General features: G+C 34.7%; 4 protein-coding genes across 5 annotated transcripts in view; all 4 read right to left on the bottom strand.

The window, feature by feature from the left end:
* Positions 1 to 11: 11 nt before the first annotated feature.
* On the bottom strand, positions 12 to 11,640 carry LOC144835545 (semaphorin-5B-like). The gene is made up of 5 exons (XM_078690626.1): positions 11,057 to 11,640; positions 1,859 to 1,868; positions 1,273 to 1,527; positions 176 to 460; positions 12 to 22 (listed from the first exon to the last, which is right to left on the bottom strand). Exons 1-5 carry the CDS (start codon positions 11,636 to 11,638, stop codon positions 12 to 14), a joined length of 1,143 nt encoding a protein of 380 aa, XP_078546752.1. The 5' UTR covers positions 11,639 to 11,640.
* On the bottom strand, positions 5,155 to 9,284 carry LOC144858760 (uncharacterized). Its single transcript, XM_078714865.1, has 3 exons — positions 9,037 to 9,284; positions 6,723 to 7,007; positions 5,155 to 6,198 (listed from the first exon to the last, which is right to left on the bottom strand). The coding sequence occupies exons 1-3, from the start codon at positions 9,233 to 9,235 to the stop codon at positions 5,222 to 5,224; spliced, it is 1,461 nt and encodes a 486-aa protein (XP_078570991.1). The 5' UTR covers positions 9,236 to 9,284; the 3' UTR covers positions 5,155 to 5,221.
* Positions 11,641 to 11,989: 349 nt separating the features above from the next.
* LOC144858778 (uncharacterized) lies at positions 11,990 to 14,087 on the bottom strand. Its single transcript, XM_078714892.1, has 3 exons — positions 14,040 to 14,087; positions 13,380 to 13,551; positions 11,990 to 13,128 (listed from the first exon to the last, which is right to left on the bottom strand). The coding sequence occupies exons 2-3, from the start codon at positions 13,544 to 13,546 to the stop codon at positions 12,234 to 12,236; spliced, it is 1,062 nt and encodes a 353-aa protein (XP_078571018.1). The 5' UTR covers positions 13,547 to 13,551; positions 14,040 to 14,087; the 3' UTR covers positions 11,990 to 12,233.
* Positions 14,088 to 18,811: 4,724 nt separating this feature from the next.
* The window catches only part of LOC144858790 (YEATS domain-containing protein 4-like), a 163,466-nt gene continuing 158,755 nt past the window's right edge, over positions 18,812 to 23,522 (bottom strand). Inside the window, exons 2-7 of one of the 2 annotated variants that reach the window (XM_078714907.1) lie at positions 22,975 to 23,272; positions 22,230 to 22,416; positions 21,367 to 21,461; positions 20,638 to 20,730; positions 19,886 to 19,973; positions 18,812 to 19,631 (exon numbers count right to left, since the gene is read on the bottom strand). In XM_078714907.1, coding sequence (XP_078571033.1) covers positions 19,456 to 19,631; positions 19,886 to 19,973; positions 20,638 to 20,730; positions 21,367 to 21,461; positions 22,230 to 22,416; positions 22,975 to 22,998 — 663 coding nt within the window. In that variant the 5' untranslated portion in view covers positions 22,999 to 23,272 and the 3' untranslated portion in view covers positions 18,812 to 19,455. Of the gene's footprint in view, positions 19,632 to 19,885; positions 19,974 to 20,637; positions 20,731 to 21,366; positions 21,462 to 22,229; positions 22,417 to 22,974; positions 23,355 to 23,522 lie in introns of those variants that run through there. The other variant, XM_078714906.1, reaches the window with a different exon arrangement.

Below are 23,522 nucleotides of genomic sequence, written 5' to 3' on the forward strand. Positions count from 1 at the left end.
AAACATTTTATTTAAAATTTGTCTGACGATTACAATAAACAGTAACAATTTACAGGGTAATGGTACGAATTATTATGATCACTAACAAATGCATCAGTTGCGACGACTTGACAAATAAAGCGACGACTTATGATTGACACAAAAAAATTGTTAAAAATTGTTGAAAATAACTTACCGAATACCAATTCACTGTATATGTTTTCTTTTGCTTCCTTGCATGACATTGCATTGCAATTACCAGTTTCCATCTCCTTGCCTTCACAACCAGGGGCAACTTCTCCTTCGAGTGTCTTGCACATCCTATAGCGTGTTCGTTCTCCAGTCTCGCATGACACAGAACATCCTCCCCATGAACTCCACTTCCCCCAGTTGGCATCAACTTTTTCTCCCCTTAGGATCTTTTCCAAAAGTTCCTGAGATGCTTCACCACTCATTGACGGTATGGGATTATGTTTTAGTTCTAAATGAAAAGATTAAAGTACTGTACGTAAAGATATAATGGGTCTTTTTTTAGAGTACTAAACTAAAGGAACAGAAATATAACAAACAATATACAAACATGTGTATTTAAATAAAAGTTAATTTTGTGTCAGACTGATAGTATTTTCCGTGTTTTCATACATTTTATTCGAGTTTCTTGCATTTTGTATGAGTACCTTTTTATCTACAATTCTACATTTTCCCTATAATGTCTGAAAAGTACTATAATTTCAGTAGCAATTCACAAAATTTACATCATTCAATTTGAAATGAAGACTCCTATCTGAAACCCTCTTTAGTTTCTCGACAAGAAGTTCAAATGTGCTTATTTTCTAGATCTTACCACCAAGGCAATCTAAAAACAGGATGAAGAGCTCATGACCTTGCCATAGGCATCTAACGTTTAGAAAAGTATCGTAATAATCAATAGGTTTAAGTCCTTTGGTCATGTGGTAGGCCTATTTCTTGCCATAACATTTTTTAAAAACAAAGTCAGTATTTCTGGTTTTACATTTATTTATAAGCAAAACTAGGAAAACAACTACAATATTATACAATTATAGAATAGGAGGTAAACATGATGACTCTACAATAATAACATAATTAAAAGTACATTAAATCGTCTGATATCTTATCATTACGCTATTTCACGCTCTGAAACGTCTATACAACATCCGATATTCCAAATACGGCCCAGGTTCTACCGGACTTGGTAATTTTTATTTCATTGATTTGACAACAGTCTCAATTATTTAATGTTAAGATCGTGACGTGGTTGTGAATCTTACTTACGTTTCTGTTTCGCTTTTTTTTTTGCTTCTGCACACGTTACATTCTCGCAATCAGTTCTTTCTATGAATTCACCACGACAAGTTAGTGAGATTTTCATATCCGGTGTCATGCATGTACGATATCTTTCACGTGTGCCACCAAGACAGGTCTTGCTACACTTTCCCCATGACATCCAAATTGTCCATCGACCACCTGTCATCTGTCCTTTTTCTAACACTAGTTGTCCATTCCCATAGAGGCCAGTCCTTTGGGATCCTACATAATAAAACAATAATTTATAGGATACCTTGTTCTCTGAAATAATTTAGATTTAAGGCCAATTTACACTAGGACGATAACGATAGGCATGAAATAAAAATAAATAACACATGTGCTGGTACTAAAAAAACTAATTATCCACTAACAATAGTATCATTTGACTAACAATGCTACTCATATTAAATCAAATTATGTTTTCAAATTACAAATCACAGATTATAACCCTTGCTTCTTGTCCAAAAAAATAAGTTTTTGGACAAGTAGTTCTCGAGAAAATGCAATATCAGGCCTAGGCCTAGGCCTAGTCTTATCTAAGGTTATTACTTACTAGGAGGTGGCTTCTTGTATGAATTATATAAATGTCCGTCTTGCGGTGGTCTGATTTCTGACACGCGTTTTGTCCATCTATCACGTGCCTCCGAATTCCTTTTATTGCTTATACGTAACAACCTTTCATATTCGGATTCTCCTACCTCCCCTTCTTGTGGACATGAGGGATCTCTACAAGTTTTAACTTGCTGACCTTTTCCTGGGCACATATATTCTTTGTTGGTAGCTGGGTCTACACCGTCTTTATTACGACAACCTCTTTCTCTGGTGCGATAACTATCACTGCAGCTCTCAGAACATTCACTCCATGGTCCCCAATTTGTCCAGTAAGATTTTTTCTGAAAATAACGTTTATGACGGCTATGCGTTCCATTAGATACATCTTTCGTGAATTTAACGCCACTCTTTTCTTCTGTAATGTTGCTGTTTTGATCCGTAACGACGGAGTAAAAATTGCGTTTTAAACCTAGGGAAGAATTTTTTAATTTAACAAACGTCTGCTGTGATTGAGTAAATGAAGCACATTCGGCGATGACAAGAATGCATATTATGAAACGTTTCACAAGCTTTCTCCAAATATTTGACATCATTTAAAATAAATGGTTATTTCACAGTTTCCGAACCCCTAGGCCTAGGCCTATGCATCTTTTTCATTTTGTATAATGCTGCACATGGTGTCGGGTGAGAACGAACGTTATCAGCGAATGATACGCGAATGAACATTAGAATACACTAAACGCAGACGCACACCATGACTCTAGGCCAAAGAACTTATAAGTTCTTTGCCTATATATGTAAATTGTATGCGAATCGTTTCTAAACTTGCTAAACTTACGGGTCTTTCACACCTGTTCCGGCACGGTTCCGGTCCGGTTCCGTCCAATCGAACGTTTCGTTTTCAACGCGCATATTTAGTGACGCATTGGCGTCCAAAAACGAAACATTGACGTTTGATTTGATTTGCCGGCGCCTGAACGGTGCCGGAACAGGGGTAAAAGACCCGGTAATAGAGAGTTTTTGCAGGGGAACGTAAACTTTAACTTTAACTCTATTTCCTAACATGCAACGCGAAACCTCCACCCACTTTGTAAACAAATCGATCTGCGCGTGCGGAAGCATTACAAACAAATTTAGGTACGTGCGTCGAGAACCTTCCAAAAGGTATCGAAACATGGAAGAATTATTAAAATTCTACAAAATAATTAAAAAACAAATTTAAAGTTAAGTTTTTAATTAAGCCAAACAATAGGAGAACCTAGAAACTATGAATGATTGCGTAAAAATGTTTAAATATTAGCATGCTGGCTTGATCAGATCATCGCTATCGTTATTTATTTTTAACTTTAACGATTTGAAAATTCAACGCAACTACTCGCCGTATCGTTACGTCGAGTGGAAAAAATGTTAAGGCAGGGTGTTGTTCGTATTAGTTTTAAGACAAAAATAAGAAAATTGGCCTATTTTTGCGTAGATATGTTAATAAATCTGACTTAATTAGCAAGATCAAGGATTTAAGGCAAAGGAAGACGATTTTTTTTGCTAAGAAGCAAGTTTGATAAATCCGGCCCCAGAGCGCCGTACATTACAAGAACTTACGATTTAAATTTTTCAATACAAATAATTAACCAGCAGATAAAAATTACTTATTATTAATAAAATTACGGAAAAAAATGAGATGAAGACGATTAAAATTAAGCAGAAGCAGGTTAGACTTTTCCACACCATAACTTAAGTCCCAGGATCGAAAAAGCTCTGTCAATGACGATTGACACATGGCGTTCAATATTCAGTATTATACAACACCTAAATACATTCCTGTCATTTGATTGGACGAATGTGTGTCACATGGCTTGCAATAGTATGCACTATTAAACGATCGTTTAATAGTACTTTTTTTTATTTTTTCGTATACGAAGAAAAAATCTTTTCGCGTTTGGAAAATATTTTGTTTTATACTATTGCTTTTGACAGAGCCATATATATGGTGCACACCGGCCATCTTTGTGTCCAACTATGCTTATGTAGAGTATGGAGTCGAGAGTAATTTGCTTAAAAATGCAGAACATTCACAAGGCTTTAAATATCGAATTTAATATAAACAATCAATTTCTTTAAAGGTTTTTGTTAAGATAATAACGGAATCATAAAGTTACTGCGAACATGATTTTAAACAACAAAATGTTAAATCAATACATTACTATAGAGAATCTCTGTACAAACTAAACGCGCACGCGTAGAGCGTGCATGGAGCGCACAGCCAGAGCCGTTCCGAAATCGCTATTTTTGGTGTTTTAAGGGTCTTCCATACCTGTTCCGGCACGGTTCCGGTCCGGAACAGGTGTGAAAGGCCCTTAAATCATGTTCGCAGTAACTTTATAATTTTTTTATTATTTTAACAAAAATATTTAAACAAATTGATTGTTTTGATATTAAATTCGCCTTTAAAAGCCTTTTGAACGTTATACATTTTCAAAACAAAAGACTCAACTCCATACTCTACATAGGAATAGTTGGACACATGGCTTCTATTCCATTCAAAGTCATAACTCTTTATATATGGCTCTGGCTGCTTCTTTTGGCCTAAAGCGATACGAACGGAACGCTGCCTGGCAACTGAAACTGATTGTAGAGTTGTTCCCCCATTTTAATCAAAATCATACAAACGTTCTAAAGGTACTGTAATTTAAGTACTTTTTTGGTCTAAATCACTTTAAAATATCACACGTCCGTTTAATATTATTAAATTATTAATGATTGAATTATGAGTGTGATGGTACAAATCATTTCAAGAGGTGTAAAATAAAAGATAGCCGAGTGAGAATAAAATGACCTTTTATCTTTCATCATGGAGTAAAGAATATTATTATTATTCTTTACTCCATGCTTTCATCGAATGATATTATTTGTACCACCAGACCTAGCCATAGCTAGAATAGGCATATAGGCACACTTGATTCAGATTGAAATGCCTAGGATAGGCTATGATACCTATTTGTTTTAAACATCTAAAGAAGGTATTTACCTCTATAGCCTACTATATGTATTATATCATGTGTATGGTTTTAATTTATACATACCGTCAGTATTTCATCAGGAAGCATTGTAACAACTATTGACCAAATCTGTAGTAGTGTTTTTTTAGAACAAACCAAATAAAAAGAAATAATGAAAAGGAAGAATTTATTTTTTTATAGTATATTAGCTATGAAGCTATTAAAATGCAATTACTGTATTATATTGAACATTCTTTACTAACGAATCACACACATTTTATTGTATTATACCCTGTGTAAGATATTTATCAAAATTATTTTATATAAATATTTAAATTTTGTAAGTTGTATTTATAATGGTATTTTTTCTAATTATTTGCGTTATATTTTGGAGGAACTCTTGGCGCATCGCCTGCTCTATATGGACTGTAAGACTTCCTTGGTGAACTGGAGATGGGTCGAAGTTTAGGAGCATCTCCTTGGCTGTATGGACCTGATGGTCTACTCCTGGCGTTATACTTTGGGGGAACTCTGGGCGCATCACCTGCGCTATATGGACCGTAAGACTTCCTTGGTGAACTGGAGATGGGTCGAAGTTTAGGAGCATCTCCTTGGCTGTATGGACCTGATGGTCTACTCCTGGCGTTATACTTTGGGGGAACTCTGGGCGCATCGCCTGCTCTATATGGACTGTAAGACTTCCTTGGTGAACTGGAGATAGGTCGAAGTTTAGGAGCATCTCCTTGGCTGTATGGACCTGATGGTCTACTCCTGGCGTTATACTTTGGAGGAACTCTTGGCGCATCGCCTGCGCTATATGGACTGTAAGACTTCCTTGGTGAACTGGAGATAGGTCGAAGTTTAGGAGCATCTCCTTGGCTGTATGGACCTGATGGTCTACTCCTGGCGTTATACTTTGGGGGAACTCTGGGCGCATCGCCTGCTCTATATGGACTGTAAGACTTCCTTGGTGAACTGGAGATAGGTCGAAGTTTAGGAGCATCTCCTTGGCTGTATGGACCTGATGGTCTACTCCTGGCGTTATACTTTGGAGGAACTCTAGGCGCATCGCCTGCGCTATATGGACTGTAAGACTTCCTTGGTGAACTGGCGATAGGTCGAAGTTTAGGAGCATCTCCTTGGCTATATGGACCTGATGGCCTACTCTTGGTGCTGTATTTTGGTGGAACCTTAGGAGCATCGCCTGCGCTATATGGACCGTAAGACTTCCTTGGTGAACTGGCGATAGGTGGAAGTTTAGGAGCGTCTCCTTGGCTGTCAGGACTACTCTTTGTCTTGGGCGATGTCTTTTGACGAACTTTGACACCTTCTGAATCACTAAAGTCTAGGGTAAAGATAAATAATATACGAAATTAAAGAAAGTTAACAATAGGGAGCTTTCGCAGGAGCACGTAAACGTTAACTTTAACGCTATTTCCCAACATGCAATGCACAAGCTCCGCCCACTTGGTAAACAAATCGATCTGCGCGTGCTCAAGCATTACGAACAACTTTAGTTACGTGCGTCGAGAAACATCAAATTTGCAATTAAATTTTTTTAAATAAAAATTTTTAAAATAGTGTGTTTCTCCTATACTTTACATGCATTAGTGGAGATAATTTTGACACATTTTGCTCTAGTGTGTTATCATGTGACTTTAACCCAATGTCGTAACTCTTTATATATTATGGATCTGCTTATTTCTGAAAGAAATATCGTCAATGGAAAACGTTAAATGAGGGGTAGAACATGGAAGATTAATCCTTATAATTTTTCAAAATAATTAGGAAAACAAAAATGATAAAATTAAATTTTTAATTAAGCCGAACAATAAGAATTGTAAAAATTGTTTTACGCAATTAACTTACCGAATACCAATCCACTGTATATGTTTCGTTTTCCTTCCTTGCATGATATTGCATTGCATTTACCAGTTTCCATCTCCTTGCCTTCACAACCAGGGGCAACTTCTCCTTCGAGTGTCTTACACATCCTATAGCGTGTTCGTTCTCCAGTCTCGCATGTCTTAGAACATCCTCCCCATGAACCCCACTTCCCCCAGTTGACATCAATTTTTTCTCCTCTTATGATCTTTTTCAACAGTTCATCAGATGGTCCACCACTCATTGACGGTATGGGATTATGTTTTAATCCTAAATGAGAACAACAATAAAGTATAGAGTGAGGTCGTATTATGCTCTTTTTTCTCGAGAAATTAATAAACTAAGGGAACAGAAGTATAATAGACAAAGACAAACATGATTAAGAGTTAGTTGGGTCAGGTTGGATGGACGATGATAATATTTATCGTTTTAATTTTAGAGTTAATTGTTTATTGTCTTCTAAACGGTGCTCTGATCGCATCTTTGATCGTGTTTTCCTCGTTGGCAAAATATGTCAAGTTGACATGGAATTTCTTTTGTATTTTTTAAATGTTGTGTTTTATTCTTTTTCACATCCAACAGTGTATACAACAATTACATGATGAAAATATAGATATAAATAAAAAAACACACATAAAAATAACAAAAAGAGAAGCCTACAAATTAATCTAATTTATAATCTATAGATTGGCAGCAGTGTTAACTAATTCATGGAAAATAATATACTTAGAAAAGATACAACAAAAGATATCTAATTCAGGGTTTTGACAAACACAGTTGTTATAAACAGACGAAATTCTACAACAAATACCATTCTTACAGGCATTAACACGGGAAAAATTGTACATGAATTGTTGTAACATTGATTTTTAACGAAGTCTACGAATTGGGACATTTCTACGCTTCCACCAAGGTGTCTCAAACGTACAATTTAGTAACAATTCACAAAATATACAGCATTCAGTTCGAAAAGAAGTATCCCTCGTATTTTGCAAAAGTGTTCATATATAAGTATAACATATGCCTACATTCGTGCTGTAACAGTTTGTTAAAGGTAAGTATTTCTAGTTTTACATTTATCTAAGCCAAACCGTGGAAATTTGGGAGAAAAAATGACTCTGAAAAAAGAACAAAATAAAATAGTTATTAGGGCCTACTTGAACCATATTTTGGATGTGAAAACTTCCTATTTTAACTCATGGAAGCGAAATCTGGGGAATATCAGACAGCACAAACAATATTAAAAAAGCTAAGTTGTGCAGATATTTATTGCAAGTTGGAAAAGGTAGATTACCACTTTTTTGGGGTTAAAGGGGTTACATATTATTATTACTTTAGATCATGATAGATTTGAGGTGTTATGAGGTTCAACTTAGAAAAGGTAATCGTAATGCGAATTGTTGGGCACAACAGGTCAAGCAGTTTTATTTTTACTACAGCCACTATGTCGGTCGGTCGGTCGGTTGGTCGGTCGGTTGGTCACTAACTTTGAGGACGCGACTGCAGCCATGTATATGGCCTTGCTTATACTGGTTTTAGTTATATTTTGTTACATGTGTTAATGGTAAAAGTTTATTTTTGAAAGAATTTACTTCGAAGTTAAGCTTATGTGATATTGAAAAACTATAAATTAAGTTAAGCTTCTTTTCTCTTTTTAGAAAAGAAATATTTTAAAGTTATCATTTGACCAATATCATTAATTTTTAACAAAGAAATGTATTGACTAATTTACGTTTAGGGATACTAGAGCTTGAAATTGAAAAGGGGGGATGGGAAGGCTTAGAAAGGTATAAGAGAACATGTAAAGATAATATTGTTGAGGATGAATTTCATTTTATTTTACAATGTACATGATTTAAGAAACAAATGTATTTCAAGATGTATTCGTGTTCATCGTTCTATTAACAAACTATGTGTATTACTTTCAAACACAAACTTTATATATAATTTAGGAAAATACGTCTAATTTGCGTTTGAAAGAAGAAATAAATAAATAAAACATGTCAAGCCTATTTTCCACTAGGCGAATTTGTTAGCGCGAATCGAAAGTATCAGCTTATACGCATGCGTAGAAAGGGATTCAAAAGACGCAAACATGAATACGCATGCGTATAAGCTGATGTTTTCGATTCGCGCAAACAAATTCACCGAGTGGAACACGATAGGTATTGTCCTTATCAAAGTTCTACGTCCGGTCCTAACGTTATTTAATTTCGGTAATTTTTATTTTAGTTTATTAATACAATGTGTTTTTTAGTAGGAAAGTTCAATCTTACACAACATTATTCATATTACTTACGTTTCAGTCTCGCCGTTTCTTTTGCTTCTGCACACGTTACATACTCGCAATCAGTTCTTTCTAAGAATTCACCACGACAAGTTAGTGAGATTTTCATATCCGGTGTCATGCATGTACGATATCTTTCACGTGTGCCACCAAGACAGGTCTTGCTACACTTTCCCCATGACATCCAAACTGTCCATCGACCACCTGTCATCTGTCCTTTTTTTAACACTAGTTGTCCATTCCCATAGATGCCAGTCCTTTGGGATACTACATAATAAAACAATAATTTATATATATATTATATTCTTAAACCGGACTTTAGTCGTAGTTCGAGCTAAAACTTTAAAAATGACGTTATTTTAATTCATAAACCGAACTTCAACTAAATCGCCGACTAAATCAGGCCAACCTCGACTAACGCCCGTATTCTTAAACCGGACGTTAGTCTTAGTTCGAAGTTCGACTTGAAAAAGTCGTAGTTCGAGCTATTACTTCAAATTCGATTAAAAAACGAAGTAGTCGAAGTTTGCAGTTCGACTTAATGAAGTCGAGCTTTTAGTCGAGTTGCAAACTTCGACTAGGCCTAGGCCTAGGCCTAGGCCTAGGCCTACTTCATTTATGAATCGAATTTGAAGTAATAGCCCGAACTACGACTTTTTCAAGTCGAACTTCGAACTACGACTAAAGTCCAGTGGCCGTATTCACCAATCTCACTTAGGCTAAGGGAAATACTTACCCTTAAAATTCAAGAATTCCCTTAACAAAGGGAAACACTTAAGGGGTATTCACAAATGAGTTAAGGGATTCACTTACCTAAGGAAAACACTTAATATAAGGGTAAAACTTAAGGGTAAAAATAATCATAAATATTCATGAGTTGTCCCATTGTCCAATCACAGAGGATTTAATTCCCCTATGGTCCAATCACTTTCCTCTCTAAAACTAATTTGCATATTTAAAAAAGAGTAAGGGGTTGGGGGGACGGGGAGGATGAAGAGAAAAGTGTATGGACGATGATCAATAAAAAGAAAATGGCAGTCAAAACAAAAACAAGTAAATGAATATTAAACCTAGACTAATTTGTATGAGGATCAAGAAAAATAGGTCTAGCCTAGATGTTACTAACAAACCAACATTCTGTGTAGGCCTATGCATCCTAGGCTGGTTACTGGGCAGACCAACAGGGGGCCTAGCATCTCTACCTAGTCTACTAGAATGGGGCTAATTTCTATTACAACGAAATGGAAGCCATCTTCCACGAAAATAATGGCAGTCAAAACAAAACAAATAAATGAATATATAGGCATAGACTAATTTGTATGGTGGGGATCAGCAAAAAAAGGTCTAGGCCTAGATGCTACTCAAACCAAACATGAATCCTAGGCCGGTTAGTAAGCAGACCAACAGGGGGCCTAGCATCTCTACCTAGCCTAGACTGGGGCCATAGTACTCGCACATACAGAATCGTCAGCACAACCAAGGTACTGAATAGTTAAGGGAACTTTTAAGGGACCTCTGAGGTCCCTTAAAAGTTAAGCGGAAAATAGACCAAGTTAAGGGTTTCCCTTAACCTTAAACCATTTGTGAATAGCCTACCACTTAAGTGAAACCCTTAATATTTTCTTGATTTAAGGGAAATTCTTAGGATTTAAGGGAAATATCTCACTTAACTGTGATTGGTGAATACGGCCACAGTTTAAGAATACGGGCGTAACTTGAGCACGCGACTGCGGCCATGGTATATGACCTTTGTTCTTACATAAACAAAATAAATTGGAAAAGTTTTTGTTTTTGAACTAGGCCTAGGCCTAGGCCTAGGCCTAGGCCCTATAGGATAATCTTTTATGCTGTCATTATTGATAAATAATAATACTGTATTTTTAAAAATCTTACCAAATGACTTCATGATCAATAAAAGCAATAACATCGTTGTATTGTCACGATATTATTGCTCTTACGTCATTTGATTAGACGTGTGAAAATGTAATTTGTTTTGCTGCCTGAAAGGTTATTACTTACAAGGAATGTATGACTTCTTGTATGAATTATAGAAATTTCCGTCTTGCGGTGTTCTGATTTCTGACACGCGTTTTACCCATCTCTTTTGTGCCGCCGAATTCCTTTTATCGCTTATACGTTTCAACCTGTCATATTCGGATTCTCCTACCTCCCCTTTATCTGGACATGAGGGATCTGTACAAGTTTTAACTTGCTGACCTTTTCCTGGGCACATATATTCTCTGTTGGTAGCTGGGTCTACACCGTCATTATTACGACAACCTCTTTCTCTGGTGCGATAACTATCACTGCAGCTCTCAGAACATTCACTCCATGGTCCCCAATTTGCCCAGTAAGATTTTTTCTGAATATAACGTTTATGCCGGCTATGCGTTCCATTAGATACATCTTTCGTAAATTTAATGCCACTCTTTTCTTCTGTAACGTTGCTGTTTTGATCGGTAACGACGGAGTAAGAATTGCGTTTTAACCCTAAAGAAGAATTTGCAAATTTACCAAACGCCTGCTGTGCTTGAGTAAATGAAGCACACTCGGCAATGATAAGAATGCAACATATGAAAAATTGCGGAGACGTTTTCCAAATCTGTGACATCATTTTAATTAAAATAGTTGTTTTACAGTTTCCGAATCGAACTTAACTAAACTAATCTTCTATGCATCTTTTGTATAATGCTGCACGCGCGAGGCCGGGTGTGGAACAACAATGAACATCAGCGAATGATGCGCGAATGAACATTAGAATACACAAACGCAGCAGACGCGCACTAGACGATGTAACTTGTATCAAAGATAATAATAGTCAAGTTTTTGGTTGAATTTAATCGCTTATTTTATTATTTTATAAGTGAAAACATTATATTTCGGGTTTTTTTTTCTATGGAAGTGATTAACTTTGTTAAAACTACAAAATGACCTATTCAAACTCAGATTTTATTAATCTTCATTTTTCATGTTTTTGGGGGGACAATACATCTTTAAACTAATACTTAATATTTAAAGACAATAAATATTTATTTATTTGTGTTATGTATTGTTGTAACATACACCTCAAGACACATATAGTACAGTATATGTACTATTTATTTATCACCACTTCCAGTACAAAAGTTTGTACTAAATAAATTGTAAAATTGAAATAACAATTTGTCTTTCTTCTTTATTAGTTCAATTCAATATGTTATGAATTATAATTATCTTTGTAAATATTCTTCCAAAGTAGGAGGTTCTAGATCAAAATACTCTGATGTTTGTGAACTGTATAAGCAAGAGTGACAATTTGTCAACAAAGCACCTACAATGTAGTACTTGGCTACAGGCTGAAGAAAAATCTTCAGATTCTTTTTAAAATCTAGGAACGCAAAGTTAGCTATGATTTTGCCAAACTGCCATTCGACACATTGCCTTACGCTAGACATTCTTCTATTGAATATTTCTTCTTCCGGTGATGGCTGAGCTGCCTTGAAGGGACAAATGATATAATCCCTAATTGGATAGGCTGGATCACCATACACGCAATATGGTAACCCACCTCTATCCCTTCGCATGTCTGTCTCAAAATACTCCATTATGTTGCTTGCTCGAAGCAGAGCGCAATCATGGCGCCTTCCCTCCATAGGACCATACAAATTACAAATCATGCCATCCGGGCTTACAATTGATTGGAATTTCAGTGCATGTACTCGTTTGTGCCCGTTAAAGCACACCCTCTGATTGTGAGTAGGCCGGCATATTGGTCTCACGGTTCCATCTATGAACCCAATGCAGTTCTTGAGAGGGGCACCTTTTTCATTTATCTTGTCTGCGTATATTTGGAGTCTGCCGTTAAACCATGCATTGTTGAGATTTTTTAGCAGGTGTCCAAATCTATCATGTATGATGTCCAATGTTTTCGAAATGGCGAAGGAGAGGGTGCTCTTCGGGCGACCAAACAATGATTCAAGGTCTGACAATCTGTTTGGATATGCCATCCTTCTGAGCAGCATGCAGAGTGCATCGACCTGGTACACAACTGTTCTATTCGGGCAGACAATTTTCTCTGGCAAGTTCAGTGAATTGGCCAATTGAAAAATCATGTGCTTGTCAAATCTGAAATGGAATTAATTTAGCTTATTTGAATTCAATACATAGTTACTTTTGGACAGTTGAAGGCAGTCTTGGTGTTGCAGACACGAAGGTATCCTTAGGGGAGAAGAATGATATGGAAAGAGCGCTCTGATCTTCATGAAATAGTGCTATATAAATGTCGCATTACATTACATTTACTTACTACAGTAATTAAATCACTTGCATGTTTAATATACAGAGTACAAAAAATAAATAAAGTACTGTATACATACCTGAAATTATTAATACATTGAGAATTTGTCAAATTATTAATATTGAATCTTGTGAAATGACGAAATGTTGATTCGGGTCGTTTAGAAATTAGAAAGTATACTAACTCATCATCATCATTTTCAATAGCAAGCTTTAACAACTCGCGTTCTTCTCTGGACTTCGCCATAAATACTAAAATTTTAAAAAAATGTAGAAAGTAGTATTACTAGTAGTAGTAGCCAGGCTAGTCCTAGAGGAATTACCGCCTAGAGAGAGGCCTATCTACACAACTAGCTAGGCCTAGCCTAGGCCTAGTACTACTACTAGCTCATTTAGTACACAGCACACATTAAAATAGTTTAAACTGTGTAGGCCTGGCCCTAGGTCTAGTAAAGGTTAAATAACATGGGTATTTTAAAATAATACACGACCAAAGCCTAGACAATCTGTCAATAGACTAAGTACAGAAATAAACATAATTTGACAAGTTTGGTTTATTTTTAGATCGTCGTTCAGGCTCATCGAGAGGGCTGGGCCTAGGGGCCTAGGCTAATGACTTTGTTTGGTGTTGAGACCGGTCACCAAAATCGACTGCATACACAATAACTATAATATATGATCCTTTTATTGAATGCAAACATTATATATTCACAACATAACATAATTAAAGTAATACTTACACAATCAAAATATGTTCGATTATTATTACATGCAACGTTCGATTATTATGCAATCATAATATTTACATAGTAAAGCGCCCTCTATTCACGTATTTCGTTGTCAAAGCGCGAAACAACTTTTTTTACAGTCTGCGGATATCGAAATACGCATATGACGTATCAGTATCGGTATCAGTAATTCGTAAAATGCGAAACCTGCCTAATATTCTTTGCTTGTATGCTCTAAAAAGGCAAAGATTGTAAAGCGCCGCACGCGGCGCAAGATAGATAACTACATGAGACGTTATGCATGGACGTCATTCCCGGCGGACAAATTTGAACCGGAATAAAGTATTTGCCAAGGCAATATCGTACGATGTTTCGGTCAAAGAACGAAGTTGTCTAGAACAAGCAAGTAGATGTAAACACACAGAATTAACCGGAAAGTGTTCAGACCCGAAAGAAACTTTTATTTTACTTTGTTTACATAATTTCTTCCCTTTTTTTTATGAATTAACCCTCAAGATGGTTAACCACAGGAACGGACCGCAACATTTAAACCATGAATTTAAATCGAAATAGAAAGCGCTATAACTAACCTATTATATTATTATTATATTTTATATTATTATATGTTCATCCGGGTTTCCTCGCATGCGCATATCATAAACATTACGTAATATAATAATAGGGTAGCAGTCGACATAGTCGACGTGAAAATATAAGTCCCTAATACCTTATGGTAAACGTGCACAAACGAAATCCTCTAAAGCTCTGTCTACACTATCAAACTTTATGTGACAAAAAATGTGATGTGCCCATAATGGACATGATGATATCATGTCACTTTATATGCCGAACGAGATATATATAGACTTACTTACGTACACCGCGTAGGGGGAACGTACGAGTGATACGTTGAGAATAGTTGTGCATGCACATAATTTCTGGGCATGCTTGGCGTATTGGACGTACTCAACATGTCTATGAATTTACGTACGTCGGGGATACATCTTATAGGTGTATATTACAGACCACCATCTTCCAATATTCAATATACAAATGCTTTATACACCAATTTAGAAAAAGTACAAAGAAAAATGGAATGATATACAGGTAGATAAAAGTAGTGGTTTAACTAGCCTAGCGAATGGTCTATTAGATGCAACAAACTCTACTGGGTTAGTTCAAGTCGTAAAATAACCATCGTATATTACACGTGATAGTAAAGGACATTTCTTAGATTTAGTATTTGTTTCTAATCCACTACTGATTGAAAAATGTCGTACAATTTATAATTTTGAATCATGTGATCATGAAGCAGTTGAGATCTCTGTTAAAGTGTCATATAAACGTGCTAAGGACATAACTAAAACTGTATATGCTCTTAAAAAGGCTGATTTTTCAAAAATGCAGACTATATTAGATAATTTTAATTGGGAGAATTGTTTCAATATAATGATATTAGTGATATATGGGAAAGTATTTCTAGTAATATCAATTTTGCAATTTCAAAATCTGTACCAACTAAGAAGTGTAAAAAGTCGAAATCTTTTCCCTGGATAACTCCAGAAATCAAAAAGCTTTGAACAAAGAAAAGAAAGTTGTACAAAATTGCTAAACAAGTAGGAACTGAAGAAAGCATAAATAAATTCAAATCTTGTAGCAGGGAATTAAAAAAGTCAATATATTGTAGCCATCGGGATTATGTTGACTGATGCTAAGGTGTTGGCTAATCTTTCAATACACAATTTGTAAACAACTTTTGCATAGATAATGATCAGCATTGTGATTTGGATACAATAGATTGTCTTTACCAACTTTGAATGTGAACCCATTGTGATGCCTGAGGTATTTTATGCCCTCTCACAGTTAAATTTATCCAAATCACAAGGACCTGATTGTTTGCTTCCAATATTCTTAAAGTCATGTAAGGCACAATTGGCTAATGTTTTATGTACATTCTTTAATTTAACTGTACAAAAAGGTATTTTACCAAAACAATGGAAGGATGCAAATGTTGTACCTATTTTAAAAAGAAATGGAAAACCCAAAGACGAAATGAAAAGCTATCGTCCAGTGTCTTTAACTCCCATAATTTGTAAGATTATTGAGAAATTGCTTTGCTATCGTTTAAGGGAATATCTAGAATATAATAATATCCTTTCAGAAAATCAGTTTTGGTTTAGACAAATGTATAGTACTGAACTTTTACTTTCAAAGGTTTTTCATTCATGGGCACAGAGCTTAGAACTTAAAGGCTGTAAAAATATTGATATTATTTTTCTTGATTTTTCGTCTGCATTTGATAAGGTGTCTCATAAAAGATTAATTAAGAAACTTAATAACTGTGGCATTGATGGAAACACTAATGCATGGATTACAGATTTTCTTTCAAATAGACGCCAACGGGTTATTTACAGAGGAGAAAAGTCAGAGTGGGTAAATGTTACTTCAGGGGTACCCCTCTTTTATTTTTGATTTACGTAAGTGATATTGTAAATAATATTTCTTTTTCAATTTGCTGATGATCACACATTATCACGTCCTATTTATAACAATAATGAATGTAAATTGCTTCAAAAGGATTTAGATTGAATTGCTAATTGGGCAAATGTAAACAAACTTCCCTTAAATCCTGACAAATGCGCCGTAATGCATGTTACAAGATGTAAAGAGATAGTTAACTGGGATTATACCATAGAATCAGACAATATTCCTAAAGTTACAGAATTCAAATTTCTAGGTGTGTATGTAAATAGTTCGTTGTCTTGTCATACACAAGTTAATTATATATGTTGTAAAGCAAGCAGATTGCTTGGTTTCATTTCAAAATGTAGTAAAAATATGTCCTGGTTAGCTATGTTGAACGTATACAAAGCTCTATTACTTCCAGTGGTTACCTACTGTTGTTCAATGTGGGCACCATTTGAGATCATATATTATTAATAGAATAGAAAGTATACAAAGGAAAGCAACAAGGATAATAATGTTTAGAAAGGAAGGTTCCTGGGACACATCTTATTTTCATAGGTTGAAAGTGCTTGAATTATCATCTATTGATGACTTGTTTAAATTACATAGACTTTCATTAGGATTTAAGGTGATTTAAGGTTACTGTCCCCATTCTTTCAATGAGTATATTAAAACTAGTAAAAGATGTCCGGGTAGGCTTTTACGTTGGAATTCGAAAGGCAATACTTTTCATAATTCTGTATTTGTTTCCTTTCCTAGACTATGGGAGTAAATAACAAATGACATAAAAGATTCACAAACAATTTCAACATTTAAGGCTGCTCTAACAAAACACTCGGCAAGGTGTGACGACAGGGTCATAACACTATGATGGATCATGATAATTCACATTTTATAATGAATGTGTTTTATGTTATTTTTTGACAGAAATTACATCAGTTTAAATTTTTTTAACCAATCTGATCATCAAACAAAAAACGTGATCAATGATGATCATTCATTATAATAAGAATTCTAGCAAATTATTTGACGTCCTGGTTAAAGTTTACAGAATACATTTACACGGATATTATCTGATTTGAATCAGGTAATTATCTCATTATTAGTGTCACTAACTGAATGGAATCGGTTAAGCCCTATGTTAACAAAAATGTTTTTTTATCGAATAATTATCTGTTAATTTTTTATCGAAAACAAATATGGCAACATTGATGTTTAACTAAATATATTGGAATGATAGTAAGTGAATTATAAGGTATTTGATATCCCGTTTACTCCCGTAAAACTAAATTTCCGCTTTGGTTTGAACCTGTAGTGTCAGCATCATTGGTTGTGTGCTTCCTGGAGAGAGGCTAGAGAATTCCTATCTCATAAACCTGATTGCTGAGGACGAACAGGAATAACTACACAAAACTGAAGGTCAAACATAAATACAAACTCGCACCGAACACACCTTCCTCCATTCCATTTACTCCAACCAACAGAGCAGGAAATATTATCAGCTTCGATCTATCACATGAATGGTAATTCGGTCACATCCCCACCCAACTCGCCCCCTTTTCTGTTCGGTGACATTATTGGTGTGGCTCCTTCCAATATAAATATAATATACAGCAATTGAAAATACGAATGTAAAATGTAATACTATTAATAATACAATACAGTACAATACTTTTTTTTCATAAAATTGTATAAAGCTTATAAAATATATAAAATTTATGTGACAAAAAAATGTGATGTGCCCAAATAATATGGTAGTGATACGCACAAATATGGTAGTGATATGACATCATCATGTCCATTTATAGGTAGGCCCTACATCACATTTTTTTGTCACATAAAGTTTGATCGTGTAGACAGAGCTTTGGTCGGCTTTTTTCAATTTGCTTGATTTTTGAAGATGCACTTTCCCCAAAAAACATGAAAAATTAAGATTAATAAAAAAAGAGGCGTTGAATAGACTATTTCGCAGTTTTAACAACATTTTCGTAGGGAACAAAATGTTTTCACTAAATAAAGTCCATCACTAAAGTTAGTACGCTTTCATGAATATGGACCAAGATGTTTTATGTCTTTATTGATCTTCTTCATTTGTTGGTATCAAAGTTGATTTGAAGATTGAATATGATGGAATATATATCGTCTTATCTGGTGATGATAGTCGGTAGTACAAATAGTCTTTCAAAAAACACTGTCCATATATGTGGCTGGTCACCGGCCTTTTTGATTTATTATTCATTTACCTGCAACTTTCTGTGTGAATAGATAATGTTTGAGCTGCATCTTTCGCCTAATGTAGCAAGCTAAAGTGGGGTAGTTTTCCACTAAACTTTAACGCTCGTCTTTGTAAATTCGCTTTAATTAAGAAGCAATGTTATAAATAAACAAAATGTTGATACACAGTGAGCTTATATTTATTCATCTGGTTCATAAGCTGCATTATTTAAAATGCATATTAATATCTGTGTGTAAATATTTTTACGCCAGTGTTCTAGTCTTGAACAATAAAATCCAGTTCTCAGTTTCATAGAGGCGAAACTGATTTGGTTTACTAAACCCAATTATGTTTATATTTGCATGATAAACAAGCTTTGGTATTGTACACTTAATCATGAGTGGAAGCAAGTAAATAATATTTAAACATACATACTTTCTACAGAATGTTTGGGTCATAATGATACATGTTGACGAACACAATAACATTGCATGGCTATAGACGTGGTCAGTGACGTTATAAGCTGGTTGGTCACATCATTTCACACCCTCTCCACCTTGCAGTAAACAATGCATCATTGTTTAAATCACATTATAATTCCAAGTAGTAAGTCAGTACATTAGTAACTAGTAAATGTACAGAATGTTGTAAAATAGTGGAAAACTTGGAGTATGATACACCCTGAACGGGGTATAGCTAGATGCTGTGGGGGAAGAAAATAATCCATTTAAATACTAAACTAATAGTTCATCCATTTTTTTCTTTAGCTTGTTCCTGTTCTTCTAGCTTTTTTATTTCATCCTTGAATTTTGTGATAGCTTCTTTGCTCTTTTTTAGTTGTTCGTTTAATTCTGAGATATCCGACCTGATCTTCTTTCTAGCAGACTGTAACGTATTCAATGTCTTACTCTCTAGTTCCACGACTAAATAAATCAAAACATAAATTATAAAATATAAAAGTATAAATTAGTATAATTACATTGTTTTTAATTTTATAGAATGCTATTTTTGTCACTATTCAACAAATAAAAAAAGATCATTCAGGAAAGTTTAAAAATTAAAAATATTTTGATAAATAAAAAAATTTATGAATAAATTCTGAAAAAAAATAGTGCTTTAATTTTATTAGAAGTTTAAGTGAAAAAAACAAAGAAAAGATAACTCTAATTTTGCTTACAATCGGTTTCATGTTTGTGCGCCCCTAACGTCAGAGCTCGTGAACTTGTAAGTAACTGTTGAATCATTGCTGTCGGGTCTTGAAAGATCTGAAAATGGAAAATAAACATTTTGGACATGACAAATATTCAGTTCTCGATTGTATAAATTACAGAAAATGTGCAAATATAAATCGGACAGACTGAATGTTGACAAACAGAGTCGATCTGTTTCAGATAATTTGAACTATTTTCACATGTTGTGGTCAATGACATTAATATGATTTTGTGCTAAAAAAAATTCTGAGCAAAAATGTAAAATAAAATAGATGGCGCTATTGAACATTCACTCATACAAAAACAAAAGGATTTGTCTAACCTAGGTATAGGACAGTATGTCCAGTTGGAGCAAACAATTTAATTGTTAGTAATCATTTTTGATACTCAATTAACCAGCAGATTCTCGGTACTGTATCTAATTCCGAAGTATCATCATAGGAATATTTGGTAATACAGTATGACATGTGTTTCACATGTATTTAGTGTAGTAACCTAACCCTTAACCAAACTTTACATGATACAGGCAATGCGATATAAATGAGATGCTGTATTACCAAATATTCCTATAATACTTCGGATATAGATAGTTTGTGGAGATACAGTACTGAGAATGGGGTGAATTAACAATAAAAAAAGCAACTACCATACATTTTCTCTCATTTAGTAGATTTTGTTAGGCCTTATCATAAAAAAAAATATACTATTATATACTGACTATTTCATCATAATGTTCAGAAACAACGGTATTGCCTCCTGCAATGACATTGGGGTCTGTCTGAAATAACTTCAGAAAATGATATAGAGTAACCTGAAAAAGAAAAATGCTAATCATTATCATAGTTATCTGCTGTACATTTTACATGAGGTCAATTGAATGGGTTACAGTAGGCTTACTCCTGTGCTAACCCTAATACACTACAGTTCTTTCAATTACAGGGGCAGATCCAGGAGGTAATCGAGGGGTGCATGACTCACTCACTCCTTTTTTTTTTGGACACTGACAGCTAAAATATATTTTATTTATAATAATATCTATTATATTATATATGCATCTGAACTTAAATTTCCTTAAACCAGGAAGGAATATTTTAATTTAAAACTAATAATTCCCTCATGCGTGAACTATCCTTAAGCTCTGTCTGCACTACCAAATTTTGCGAAACAAAAAAATGTGATGAGCTCCTTTATGGACACGATGCCATCATATCACTACCATATTTGGGCACAACACACTTTTTTTTGTCAAACTAATTTGATAGTGTAGACAGACCTTTATAAATGAAATCAAATAAACATTTTACTGTACAGTATAGACTAGTGTCATGATGGACTATAAATACCTTCCTTCAGTATTCAGGTGATAGGCTTTGAGTAAAGCTAAAGCTTAGCACAAAGCCTTGCATCTAATGATTAAAGGTCAGAAATAGAAATTGTATCTACTTACTGGTCTCTCATTTTGATCAATGAAAAATAGTTTTATACCGATCTCAAATTCACCCCATCCAGTTTCTGTGATTTCATATGGTGGTTTTGTCACAACTGAAAACAGAACATTTATAAAAATATAAATAGAAAACCCCAAACATGAATTGCATATATCATGTGCAAATTCATTAGCTCATTTATTATTATTACATACAGTATAAAAAAAATAAAATAAATACAAAATTATAATATGGGTAGATACATTTTACCAAAGCAGTTATTATAACTAGCATAATTGTGCTATTGGTGGCGCTATACCAACTCATCGTCGTCATGGGATTAACAACGCTAGACAATGAAACGCCAGTTGAGAATGAAACCTGATAGGTTTCGAAACGTACTGTAAGTTCGCTTATATTATTTTTTGGTTGTTCAAAAAAAAAAAAAAATTATTTAATAATTTATACAGTAAGTATGAAAAAAATTATTTGTAGAAAATCTTTCTAGCATGTACAGTTATGAAGTGGAGGAAGTTGATGCTTTATAATAAAGAGAAATAGATGGCAGGCAAGCATGGTTATCATCAGTCACTCATATGTGGAATTTGGCACCACTTTCTTCTACGTTTTTAAAAAAATACTGCAATTAAAGATGAAAATGATATAATAGTCTCATTTCTTGGTTAATACAACAATTATGCCATAAGTATTGTTAATCTTAAAGTTTAAACCTAGCTAAATTTCCATGCATTTATAACCTTGAGTTGAAATAACATGCTAATAGTGAATGAAATCTGGGGATAAAATCTAATTTGTTGTTAAGAACCATATAGTTGGCCTAACTCTCCCCAACCCTTGCTCATGTCTGATACTGTAGGCCTACCTCTGATAGGACTTGCATAGCTTTCATGTAGCTTAAACTGGATCTTCTTGATATAAGTGGACATATCTTCATTTTTAACAGGCTTAATGTATACAGTCCATGAATGAGTGTGCCCGTCCTCATCTCTTTTCTTTCCAAAATATCGGGCAACATTGCCATATACAACTGGCTTTACTATTGTGACACCCTGTGGATTACAAAGGAGGAAAACTGTACTGTAGTGTTGTTACCAATACAAGTTTAAATAATTTCCTATTAAATAAATTGAAAAATCAAATTAATCTGAAAAGTGGGTGTGTTGTTGTGCAAGTAACACGACACCAATTCAGTAAAGCTTCACTTTTTAAATTGTCTTATTGCATTAGGCCGCACAAAGCCAAGGCATTGGTTAGATAATAGTAGGCTTATAATATATAAAATTGTTATAAAATCAAGTTTTTAAAAATTAGTAGGCCTAGGATATACTGTACCTACTACTATTACTAACTAGCTAGTTAGGTGGGTCTACTGTACTGTACATGGATATGGCAGGATGATTATTACAGGTGTGATCAGATAGTAGCTAGCTAGGCCGGTGCCTATTGGACTACTGTATGTAGTTTGTAGCCTAATATAAAACATACCATCATATATTGCCTAACATTAACAAACAATAATACTGTTTGGTTTGAAATTAATACTAAATAGTAATAATAACAATGTTTTATTTTGGTTTATATTAATTACAAATCACCACCGAACATACCTTTACACGACCTCCAACATCCATTGGAAATGTTTTATGAGAAGTTAGTTACTTGCGTCAGAAGCTAGGCCTATGCAAGACTGATGTCTACGATGGTTGTTCTGCTCGATGCCGGACCAAACAACAATTTTCGCCCAGCAGAACTTTGTGGCTCTCCTAACAAACGTCGTACGTCCGTGAGTTCAGGCCTAGCCTAGATACTTAGATCATTGAAAACAAAGCATTCTGGACTATTAAGAGATTACTATTTAAACGCTTAATACAAATATCATTAGATTGCTAAAATAAAACACTAGGCCTAAAGTATATCTTTTTTATAAAAACTCTAGCCACCACACACGCCAAAAAAAATAAACAAACAGTTAACGATCAAATCGAAATGGACGAGTCGAGATTCTGTATGCGGCGCCGGGAGTGCATTTTGTAACATCCGTACCGTTTTATGAGACAACGTGTGGGATGGGAGGAGAGGAGGGGTGGGGTGTGCGCAAACGCAAGCAAATCGAGCCCTTTAGTTGGATTGGAGGCCTGTTGAGGGTTGTATGAGA

Source organism: Antedon bifida, chromosome 2 (genome assembly GCF_963402885.1).
Source record: "Antedon bifida chromosome 2, ecAntBifi1.1, whole genome shotgun sequence".
Classification (NCBI taxonomy): domain Eukaryota; kingdom Metazoa; phylum Echinodermata; class Crinoidea; order Comatulida; family Antedonidae; genus Antedon; species Antedon bifida.